The sequence below is a fragment of the Pituophis catenifer genome, unplaced genomic scaffold (assembly GCF_029215685.1).
Source record: "Pituophis catenifer annectens isolate HBS135680 unplaced genomic scaffold, rPitCat1.0.hap2 SCAF_3, whole genome shotgun sequence".
Lineage (NCBI taxonomy): Eukaryota > Metazoa > Chordata > Lepidosauria > Squamata > Colubridae > Pituophis > Pituophis catenifer.
Genome location: NW_027256883.1, coordinates 17,613,048 through 17,625,552, shown reverse-complemented (window position 1 = coordinate 17,625,552; position 12,505 = coordinate 17,613,048). Strand labels below are relative to the sequence as shown.

At 41.7% G+C, this 12,505-nt stretch overlaps 1 protein-coding gene across 6 annotated transcripts in view; it reads right to left on the bottom strand.

Annotated features, from left to right (window-relative positions):
* Positions 1–11,876: 11,876 nt before the first annotated feature.
* Positions 11,877–12,505, bottom strand: part of ENPP2 (ectonucleotide pyrophosphatase/phosphodiesterase 2) — a 103,024-nt gene continuing 102,395 nt past the window's right edge. For all 6 annotated transcript variants that reach the window (XM_070940366.1, XM_070940362.1, XM_070940363.1 and 3 more), the window contains one exon: positions 11,877–12,488. In XM_070940366.1, the coding sequence (XP_070796467.1) occupies positions 12,315–12,488 (174 nt within the window). In that variant the 3' untranslated portion in view covers positions 11,877–12,314. The remainder of the gene's footprint in view (positions 12,489–12,505) is intronic.

Sequence of the window (12,505 nt, the reverse complement as noted above, 5' to 3'; positions counted from 1 at the left end):
GCCAACCCCAAGCAAATATAAAGATATTAAGATAAAGAATGAATTGTTAAACTTTAAAGAATAAAAGAGAACAAATATGAATAAATAGCAATAATTAGAAACACACATACAAACATACAATGTATTTTCTTTGAACAGAATATTTGGCTGGTTCACAAATTTAAACAGCGTTTAGTCATTTCAATTAAATTTACAATTTCTATATTTCCTTTTTGCCATATTTATTCCTCATCTATTTTTTAAAAAAACCAATATTACCCTTCATCCTCATCTCTAATCTTAATCAAATTCAATTTTTCCCTTCTATTCTATATTATACCCCTTCCCATTGTCATCTATTTTTATATCCATCTTCACATTGTTTAATTATGTAATTATGTAATACAGTTGTTTAATACAAATTCAACATTTTAATATAAATCAATTAGTTATAAAACTATCTTTTTTGTATATTAATCAATATGAACATGAATATTCCAATTATTTCCATGCAATCCAATTTCTTACAAATCAATTAATTATATTTACCAATAATAATAAACCAAATAATTTCTCCCATATATTCCTCCGAACCACAACTTAACCATTTCTGCTTTCAACACAATATACAATTAATAGTATCTCAATTATTACAATTCCCTAGTTAAATACAGCTTTTTTTCCTTTGTGTTTTAAAATCTTGAACTCTCCTCCTAAATTTCCCATTGTTTGCAGTTTTTCACCTACCTTTTTTGGGGAGGAAAAATAAAAATAAAAATAAATCTCTCTCTGCCTCATTTTGTCACGCTGCACCAAAGACCCTGGTTTCGTTTTCGTTTCTGAAGCTTAGCTAGGGGAAAAAAAAAACTGCTTTACACTGATTGCCTGTAGGGCGGCCCTTTGAAGCCCCGGGCAAGAGTTTAAACAGTTTTTTTTTCTTCTAGCCATCAGCTGGGGCTCAAGAAAAATCGGGACTTTTTTGAAACGCCGCGGGACGCGGGACAAATTGCTCAAAAGCGGGACTGTCCCGCCAAAAGCGGGACGTCTGGTCACCTTAACCAAAGGCCTTCAACAAATCTATTGCTGTATAATCCTTGTCTTTTGAGTGAAAACCTTCAATCATACACCAAACAGATGGAGCCACAATAAAGAAGCAGGCAGAGCCGGTTCAGAAACACTCTGCGTTGAATTAACATGATTACTTGCCCCATACTGAATAATTTTCCTCTAAATAATAAAAAGAAGGGTCAATTTTTATTGAGTTTTTGGGATGGTATTTTGAGCTTTGGCATCCCTCCCACTAGTTCTTGAGTAGCTTATGAGCCGTTTCTTCCAATTCCTGCTAGCATTTATAGCAGGGAAGTCTTTATTTCAGCAGATGGCAGCACCTGACAGACCTTATTCAGACTTGAAAAGTAGGGTCTATGGAGATTCTCAGTCATCCAGGTCATGGTTGACTCAAAGGTGCTTTTCAAAAGGCAATTGGGCTGTGTGTGTTGTTGTTGTTTTTCTTGAGGAAGACATTTTGCTTTTCATCCAAGAAGCTTCCTCAGTTCTGACTGAATGGTTGGGGGATAGATACTCCTTTGGAATCATCTGCTTGTTAGCACTCTCTCTGAGAGCTGTTGAGGCCACAAAGTGATTTATCTGGCAACTCCGAGTCACCTGAATCAGAGTGCAATAGGTGTGGAACCTTTTTGGAACTGCTGAAAGGACTACAGTAGTGGCCAAAATTGTGGAAACCTTTTAGGAAAAGTGTATTTTCTAAAACTAGCTAATAACACTACTTGTTTTTGTAGTACTACCATAACATTATAGATCCGTGATGGCGAACCTATGGCACGCGTGCCACAAGTGGCACGCTTAGCCATATCAGTGGGCACTCGAGCTCAGCTCCGGCGCGCATGCATGTGCTGGCCAGCTGATTTTCGGAGCTTCTGGGCCCACCAGAAGTAGGGAAACAGGCTGTTTCCTGCCTCTGGAGGGCCTCAGGGGTTGGTGGGGAAGGCCTGTTTTTTGCTGTCCCCAGCCTCCAGAGCCTCTCTAGGAGTCTGGGAAGGGCAAAAACGGCCTTCCTCACCTCCCTGGAGGTCCTCCGGAGGCTGAAAACGGCCCGTTTGCCAAGTTGGCAAATGCGGGGGCGGGGCGCATAGAATTATTGGTGTGGGAACACGCGCATGACCCCACCCCCTGCCCGGCATACGATGGCAAAAAGGTTAGTCATCCCTGTTATATATAGATCAATAGAAAGATAATTTAATTGAGAATGTAATGCAATAACTTTTATGAAGGATTTGCTATTAGAATAGCAGTTACAGTGTAAAGAAGAAAAGTGGAACACGTAGAAAAAATGAGATAAAAAAAATTATCACCATAGAAAAAACAAGATATACAAAAATGATCACCATGTCAGTTATTACTTAGTAGGGTAACCTTTAGCATGAATTACGGTCTTACAACGTCTTCCCACGGAGTGAACCAAGTCTTTTAGTTTTCTGCAGCTGTTATAATGTGAAATCAAGATTGAACGGTTGCTTCTATTAACTGGGTTTTATTGCTGGGTCGCTTCTGACTAACAAGTTGGATCCATAGATTTTCAATTGGGTTAAGCAGCAGTGGAATAGGATTATCTGTAAACTCAAAAAAAAATTAAAAAAAATGGTGTTATTAGCCATCAAACCCCAAAAATACACTTTTCCCACAATTTTGGCCACTACTGTATGTTGTAAACAGGAGATAGGTAGTGTTATATTCCTCCGCCTCTGTTGAGAGAGAGCTGCTTAATTTTAACACAGATAGTGTCTTTTACCCCTCTTTCAAACCAATGGTCCTCTCTATCCAATCAGACCTGTTTAATGTTTGGGTGGGAACAGTGGTGGGTTCCTCCCGGTTCGGTCCGGTTCGGCCGAGCCGGTAGCGGTGACGATATGACGTCACCGAACCGGTTCTTTCTCCCCGTCCTCCCCCCCACCCACGTTATTCTTACCTTTTATTTGGTCCCACCCCCAATCTATTGCTGCCTCCTGAGTCCCAGCTGATGACTAGAGGGGAAAAAACCTGTTTAAACTCTTGCCGCGGGGCTTCAAAGGGCCGTCCTACAGCTGATCAGTGTTAAAAGCAAACAAATGGGTCGTAAGTGTGAGGACTGGTCATAAGTACGAGGACCTTCCAGAAATGACTCTGACCAGCTAGCCATGCCCACCTAGTCACATGACCTCCAAGCCACACCCACAAAATAAGCCACGCCCACAGAACCGGTAGTAAAAAAATTTAGACACCCCCCTCCCCCCCCCGGGTGGGAAGCTCAGAAGTAGATTTTGCCAGGTTGCCCCAACTGAATGCAAGCCCTACGGTTATTTTGAGTTTTACCCTAGCCAGCATGACCAAGGACAAAAGTGAAAATGATAACTCATAACTTTTGAAGGCATGAGTGCATATGGTCTCCACAATTTAGGTAAGTCTCCCATGATTTGTGTCATGGTTTTTACAGACCAGGAGAAAGGAAAATTAGTCCAAAGGAACCTTTATTTTAGGCACTGAGTGGTTTTCTAACAGCTCCCTCTTTTCCGTCTTGGTTTTAAATAGAAAACTTGACACTTAGAATCCTACACACAATCTGCTGTGTAAGATTTTGTATCTGAGATTGTGAACATGGTGCTTCTGAGCACCAGGGCATCTGTAGATAATTTTCTTGAAGTCCACAGTTTCTTGTTCCACTGAATTTTCTTATTCCTATTTTCTTTTTAGATGCTAATTTCATAAAGCAGATTTTAAATAGGGGAGCTGTCTTAAGTGCAAAGCAAAATGCCAATCTTTAGAGGTAGTTTATCTGTCCAAGAATAACTGAAGTGTAACTATTCGCTGCTTCATCTTTGACTTTTTCTAAAAGGTTGGACTTGCTTGCAGATATATAGTTTGTTCTGCAGGAGGAAATCAAACATCACAAGCATTGCACAGTCCTGACTTTTCAGCTCTATATGTTTATGGAGATTCTTGTCAGGGCGTTGATTAATCCCATTCTGCTTTTGGGATAATCGCACCTGATTACGAGGGGCGGATCGAGACCTTTCCTTGCAAGTATACTTTAAGAAAACAAAACCCGAAGATATTTTCTAAGAAAACTCATTTATTTGTTATAAAGAAAATAAAACACCTAACTGATCTAATAAGTTACATTTTGAATAAGTTCGTGCTGGCTATTTCTCAGCCGGACTTTCTGGCAAGAGAACAAAAGAAAGTGTGAAGTCGAAGAAAGGAATGCGAATACACGTAATATCAGTTACTGATAACAAAAGTTGGCAAGCTACGGAAAGTCTGACAGTCCAGAAATAATGAGCTCAGCTGGTAAACACAAAAATGCAGTGACAATTCTCAGTCATCCAGGTCATAGTTGTCGTTTCGCTTCTCATCCAAGAATCTTCTTCAGCTCTGAAGATGCTTCATCTATCTCCAATCTATAACACAGTTGTAGATTGGAACTTTCAACAGTTCCAAGAAGGCTCCACACCAATTTGCACAACTCAGGTGACCCTGATGACACAGATAAGCCTCCAAGTGACCTTAACAATCCACTCAAAGAATGCAGATGTCCATATGTCTGTAAGGAGTATAAATCCTTCCATTCCCCACCATCCAGTCAGAGCTGAAGAAGCTTCTTGGATGAGAAGCGAAACGTCTTCAAAGAAAAACCAGAAAGTCCAGTTGTCTCTTAAAAAAAAAAAGCACCTTGGGACATTTTCAGCTCTACTTTTGTTTCTTAAGGTACTGTTGGAAGAAATATCCTTTTGGATTCATTTCCAAGTGGGGAAAAAGACACTGGATTCATGGAAGTTGCTTGGAAAGAAGGTTTATTGATGAAATTCACATACAACAGTAATGGAGCCCTCCCATTATGGTCATAAGTCACGACAGTCATAAAGCAGGGCATCCACATGATCAACCTGACCTTTTTTGTGATGGTGGTTAAGCAAACCAATTGTTGCTAGGGTTATTTTTTTTTTTGCCAAAAACTGGAAGTAAATGCTGGTTTTTGTAAAAAATAAAAATAAAAAATGAAACACAGTTATATGACCATGGGATCTTGCAAATGGCCATCAATGCAGGTGTCTTGCTGAGCACCTCAAATGTGGTCAGGTGATGGCAGGGGGGCATTGAAACTTCAGAACTGGATCCTAAGTATCCATGGAGAGGTAGGTACGTCATAACTTTGAACAGTCACTAAGTGACCATTCGTAAGGTAAGGACTACCTGTGCTCTCTTTGTTTTCTCTCTTGAGGACTTTAGATCCAAAAACGCAGTGAGAAAGATGTCCTTCATCTACTACTTTCCTAATCTAAATTAATCCCAACAACTACAATAGTGACACTGTGAGTTTCCAGGAGAAAGAGGGAGAAAAGTAGGCAACAGCTTAAGCACGAATCTGCCCAGCTACAACCAGTGGTGGGTTCTTCCCGGTTCCTCCTGGTTCCGCCGAGCCGGTAGCGGTGACAATATGACGTCACCGAACTGGTTCTGCCCCCCCACTCCCCCGCCCCCCCCACGTTATTCTTACCTTTTATTTGGCCCCACCCCCAATCTATTGCTGCCTTCTGAGTCCCAGCTGATGGGCTAGAAGGAAACAAACTGTTTAAACTCTTGCTGCGGGGCTTCAAAGGGCCGCCCTACAGCTGATCAGTGGTAAAAGGCAGTTTGGTGGTAGACCGGTGCCTGCAAAAATACATGAGTAGACCGGTGTCTGCAAAAATAAATGGGTAGACCAGTGTCTGCAAAAATAAATGAGTAGACCGGTACAGCTCTGCAAGCAGTTAAAAGCCTGGTAGACCAGTACCTCTGCTAAATCCTAAAGAATTGTCACATGACCATCAAGCCACGCCCACAAAATAAGCCACGCCCACAGAACCTGTAGTAAAAAAAATTAGAATCCACCCCTGGCTACGACGGTAACCTTTAGCAAGGAAGTAGCAGCTTTAAGTGTCACATTAACTTTAATGGATGGAGTTCTTAAGGCAGCAATGTCTCTTTATAGACAGAAGCCTGGAGAAGATTGGGTTGCTTTAATGAGCAACAGTAAGATGTGGTGCTCATGAACATCCCACAGCCCTCCTTCCAGATCATTTGCAAAGCATGCTGGCTCTGTCATAATAAAGCTCAGATTCTCTCCTATCAAAAATTACAATTCGATAGTAAATTTTGCAGTTCCCTGGGCACTGCACCCAGGAGATATAGGATTACAGGTTCTGAACTTCTGTCCTACGTGAGACAAGGGGGAAAAAAATCTATCTTGTGATTAATTGGCAAACGTCCCATATATTCCATGAAATATGGAACCTGGTATCCGAAAACTCATGCAGCAGATATTGGAAGGAACTACCCATCTGACTGTTTCAAGAAGATTAATTGCTCCAGAACTGGCCTCGCTATCTCTTTTGTCTCTAAATGGAAACAGCAATCTAATTTTGCAGAAGTCTCCCTCCCAGCAGCTCTTTCATCTTAAATCCCAGTGTACAACTTCTCTCCCCCCCCGCTTCCCGCTGCCTTCAGCTTCTTCTGAAGGATCGATTAATAAATCCAACCGACCACCTGTGAAGAGTTAGGTGAAGAAGAAGAAGAAGAAGAAGAAGAAAGCCATTGTCCAGCCAGCCGAGCCAAACTGCAGCCACGTACCATTATTTTTCCAGATGGCCTGTGTACAAAAGGCCCATAATTGATCTCTGTTCCACCAAGGGAAAAGCCGGAGATTTAACTTCTGAAGATCAAAAGCTGTTTTCAGACCTAGGCAAGGCTGCTTCTGGAAAATCCATCAGCATTATTTTTAGAGCAAGGCTTAGACAGGGTAGTGGGTGAGCAAGCGACTGGAGGCTGTGCCAAGACCATGAAGAGACAGACGGGCTTTGAAAATGGGAATCTGTGCTAGTCTTCAAAGTGGAGCATAGCTGTTGCTGCTGCTGCTGGCACCCGTCAGCAGCACTTCCAGTCCTGTTTGTGAGAATTACCCTCTCCGGAACGGTGGCCAGCCAAGGTTTAATAAACCTTCGACAGTCCATTCCATATTCTTAAGGATTTGCACTAGCAACCTATAAAATAATAGAAGAAGCTGATTAACGTAACTGCAGACGTCCCTCATTAGGGACAGGTCATGCTGCCTGTAGGAGTAGAAGCAGGGGTGGGCTTCAAAAATGTTAGCAAGGGGTTCTCTGCCCAGTTGCTGGGTGGGCATGGCCATGGTGGGCGTGGCCTAGTTGGCCTCCTGCACCACAGTGGGGGCGGGGACGTTTTTGCCCTCCCTGGGCTCCGGAGGCTTTCCTCAAGCCTCCGGGAGGGTGAAAACGGCCTCCTCAGGCTCCGGAAGCCCTCTGGAGGCCAGAAACAGGCCTGTTTCTGGCCTTCCCAAACTTCCAGTAGACCTGTTTTTCACCCTCCCTGAGCCTCCATGCACGCCCTGCACTTACCTGCATCCAAAATGGGCCTCATGGGGACTCCTGATAGGGGAGGGGAAGGGTGGGCAAGGCCATCCAGGAGTGGGATTTGGGGGTTCTCAGATCTGCACAGATGTCAGGTTTCAATGTCGTCTCAAATAAAATAAATTGCATTTCCAAACAAATAGTCTTTGAAGAAAACTTTCATTTTATTAAGCACGACCTGTCCCCGATTGTGGCGTAGCCAATACTGACTTCCTGACCCCAAACCTTCCCTTTCCATTCCCCAATTCTCTGCGTCTCATTGGCCCTCTTCCCAGATCACTCTCCCCATATCTACTACTTCAGCTCCCAGGAATGTCCCCCCTCCCATCTCATCTCCTAGGGGATATTATCTTCAGGGAAAATAAGTAGGTGAGAAGTCAAGCGTCCTCTTGCCAGCTGCCCCCTCTTCTCCTTCTTATGTCAGCACTAGAGTAAATGCAGGTTGAAGTGCTGACAACAGAATCTTAGCTAGAGGTTCTCCCAAACCCCTGCGAACCCCCAGCAGCCCACCCCTGAGTAGAAGCCATATGTTCTCAAAAAGCCATTGCTGGGACTATTATAACTTTTCCTAGGAAATGAAGTTGTAACTCTGTGACTCTAAATTTCATACCCTAAGATTTTGGTTTAGACTTGACGAAAGAGGCTTGGCCAAGTTAAGAGATTTCAGTAGATGTAGGAGAACCTGTTGAATATATAAAATATTTATTCATGCATTTACGACATGCACACTAGACTACTGAAGTACATTGAAGATGTGGGACTGCCCTTGAAGTTGGGGCAAACTACAACTGGTGCTTGCATGGGTAGTCAAAATTGGGAGGGATGGGCAGCATAGTGAGCATAAGGTAAAGGTTCCCCTCGCACATATGTGCTAGTCATTCCTGACTCTAGGGGGCGGTGGTCATCTCCGTTTCAAAGCCGAAGAGCCAGCGCTGTCCGAAGACGCCTCTGTGGTCATGTGGCCAGCATGACTAAATGTCAAAGGCACACGGAACGCTGTTACCTTCCTGCCAAAGGTGGTCCCTATTTTTCTACATGCTTTCTAACTGCTAGGTTGGCAGAAGGGTTAGGGTTACTGAGCATACTAATAGAATATTAGGGTTGAACTGTAGGATCTGATGCTCTCTGAGCTTGGTTGTTTGCTTGGAGATGTTTTATTACCCAACTAGGTAACATCATCAGTGCTAGAAGGAAGTGGAGTTTGCTTTCATTTTATATTCTGATTCCCACCCCGTCAGGAATTACCATGGAATATTTGGGTAAGTGGAAAGGGCCAGTGTAAATGTAGCAGGACTGGGTAAGTAGAAAAGGCCAGAAATATCTTGATTCAAATCCACTCTCAGCCATAGATATATACTAGGTGACTTTAGATTAGTTGTACCCTCTGGTAACCCAACTTAACTGGTTGTTGTGAAAAAAAAACTGGAAAAACAGCCACGATGCCTCTTTAGTTCTTAAAGATAAAGCAAAAATAAACAATTTTATTATTTATTTATTAGTCAACACTACTTAGTCTGACAAATGCAAATGCTAATTAAAACTTTTCCCTTTAAAAAAAAAAAACTTCACAGGGCTTTTAGAACTCGCATGGGATAGCTTAAAGCTGCTGACACATTTATGGAAAATTCTGCATTAATATACACACAGCTAGATTAGAAAGATTTTGTCTTTGTGGTGGATGTTAATCCTTTTTTAATAAGTTAAATATTGAATTAATATTTTTTTTAACTATGTCCAGCACTAACTCAAGAAAATATATTTACACAATGCCCTTAATTTTCTTAGCGAACAAACTCATTTTCTGGCTCTGCATAATATACTGATACCCCCCCCCCCAACTAACTAACCAAGTAAATGGATTGAGCTACTTCACAAAAAGGGCCCTGCATGTGTGAAGGCAGTTATTAGCCATGAACTGTCCTGTGCTAAATATGCTGTTTGAAGTCACCCATAATGAGCAGCAATTGGAACACAAGACATCATACAAAAATTAATCATTCTCACAATTGGGCAGTCAAGATACCAATCAGTTTAGGAAAGGATCAACCAAAAACATCTTAAATTTGCATAAAAATAGATTTTAGCCAAAACAAACTGAAGGACATATAATGGTATCCCAAAACATGGACCAAGTGGGGTCAAAGATTTGTAAAACTTTGCATGTCTGTTGGGGAATGAAGACTATGAAAGACAGAGTGAATTTGCCATCAACCATCATCTGGAACTAAGATCTGCAGAAGGTCACACAATTTCTCACACAAAAGGGAAGCTTGAGAAGCAACTTAAGGCAAAGGCTCACCACAGATCTTTTGCTTAAAAGTATCCTGTTAAAATATATTTTTTAAAAATCAGTCTGAGCCTTTATCAGGAAAGTTTTCAGGAGGACTCTGCTATTTTGCCCAGAAAGTCATTTCTGCAGAATCCTTAGAAGGGTTTGATATGGTGGCGCAGTGGTTAGAATGCAGTACTGCAGGCTACTTCTGCTGACTGCTGGCTGCCTGCAATTTGGCAGTTCAAATCTCACCAGGCTCAAGGTTGACTCAGCCTTCCATCCTTCCGAGGTGGGTAAAATGAGGACCCAGATTGTTGGCGGCAATATGCTGACTCTGTAAACTGCTTAGAGAGGGCTGTAAAGCTATGTGAAGCAATATATAAGTCTAAGTGCTATTGCTAGACTCTTGCAGTTTCCCTCTTAAGAACTCAACTGCAACATTTGGCTAGGATCTTTCCTGAAATTCTTGTTTTAGGAAATAAATGTTCATACAACTTCAGGTTGCCAAAGTTTCTTTGAAAATGTTAAGACTTTTTAATAAAAACCTCCAGCTGGAGCATTGCACATGAGGGAGCATTCTTGAATTGCTCTAGTTCACCCTGCCCATCCGAGGCTTAGTTCAGGCAGTGCGACAAAACAGGGGCAAGCAAACATTTGGAAACACGGGGTTTATTTAAAAGTCTGGGGAGATTGGTGGTGCCAAGGACCACAATTGGCAGAATGATGCAAAACAGGCCAAATCCCACCAGGTCAAATTGCCTGGTTAGGGGAAAAAATGCTTTTCTGAGTGACAGCCACATTCCAAAGGATTGAAGCCTTGTAGCTCTGCCTTTTTCATCCTCAGGCTCCACCCATTCCACATAGTGAAACCAGAAGTTAAGGAGCTCTCACAGGCATTCCCTGGGCAACAGTGATATCATCTTTTGGTCCGGAATCACCTTAAAGAAATGATGCTTTTTAAGGTGCATCATTTATTTAATTGGGGGGGGGGGTTTGTCAGAAGCTGTCCAAAAGAGAACTTCTTCATATAGATACAAGTAATATTCAACTTGCAATCTTTCGAAGTTGAAATGGACCTCTCCAGAGCTACTTAGAACATGGTTTTGAAGTTACGATGGCCGCCTCTCGTCATGTGATTACATTTTTTGTGCCTTTAATCAGGGGTCTCCAACCTTGGCAATTTCATGACTTGTGGACTTCAACTCCCAGAATTCCTCAGCCAGCATGAGGAATTCTGGGAGTTGAAGTCCACAAGTCGTAAAGTTGCCAAGGTCTCCAAGCCATTCCTCATGCTGGCTGAGGAATTCTGGGAGTTGAAGTCCACAAGTCGTAAAGTTGCCAAGGTCTCCAAGCCATTCCTCATGCTGGCTGAGGAATTCTGGGAGTTGAAGTCCACAAGTCGTGAAATTGCCAAGGTTGGAGACCCCTGCCCTTGACAATCTGTCTGCATTTGCAGAGCCCTGTGGTCACGTGATGGCAATTTTTGCCATTTCTTCCTAGAAACCGGCATTTACTTCCCAGTTCTAGCAAAAAAAACCCCTCACCTATTGGGTATAATGGGCTCCTTCAATGACCACTGCAAAAAAAAAAAAATCATAAAATTGATCATGATCATATGGTGACTCACTTAACAACCAACATGACTTACAACTGTAATTCCAGGCTCAATTACGGTTGTAAGTTGGTGACTACCTATATTCAGCCTCCTAGGTTTAAAAATCAGTATACTGTATTTTTTGGAGTGTAAGACACATGTTTTTTCCGTCTAAAAGTGGGTGAAAATTTAGGTGTGTCTTATAGACCAAATACGGGCATTTTGGGGCTCCCAAGCCCTCCGTGTGTCACGTTTTTGCCCTCCCAGGCCCCCAGAAGCATTCGGTAGGCCAAAAAAAGGTGCGTTTTTGGTGAAAACGGGCCATGCGGAGCACTGCAGAGTGCTTCTGGGGGCTTGGGAGGGCGAAAATCCGACGTGTGGAGGCCAAAAACTATTTTTTTCTTGTTTTCCTCCTGTAAATTTAAGTACTTCTTATAGTCCAAAAAATATGGTAATTTGAGGGTCATTCAGTAAATTATATCATGCTTGTGTATGAAGGATCTTGCCTGAAAACAAGGGGAAAAATAGTTTGCCATTGCGAAAGGAACACCAAGTAAAAAACCCTAAATGTGTGGTTTTATTATATTTAAGTTTCTATTCTCTATGAAGCTTAAATATGTCTATCACATAGTTAACAATCATTGTCATTTTACATGTATAATACACAATACAGGACTAAAAAAAAAAAGCATGGCACAAGGGAATGCAATAAAAGTTACATTTCCTCCACCGAAGTTAAGTGATTCTTCTGTACCATTTTAAGAAGCTTTGAACCAAGAGACTCTTAAACTGCTGCACATCAGGAGCTCTTTTAAAAAAAAAAAACCAAAAACATATGTTTTACATTAAAGATTCAATACACAACAGACACCGATTTAATATTTTTAAGATTTGTTGCAAGATTAAAAATACACTAATAATTTTAATGTCCTGTTTCAAATTAATAAATATAATATAAAAATATACAGCACTTCATGAGAGGATGGGTGGGCTGAGTTTTAAGAGATAGTTAAATTTCACTTTCAAATGTATGCAGGTATGTTTTTAAAGAAAGGATTTCTGAATAGCTTCGACTGGTCTTCCGATAGAAGTCTAAGCCGGTAATTTGTTCGATATCCCGTACTCTCGCTGTGTGCATTTTCAAGAGCTCTTCTACCCACCGGGATTCATCTTCAGAAGAATTCTGGAAGGGGAAAAAAT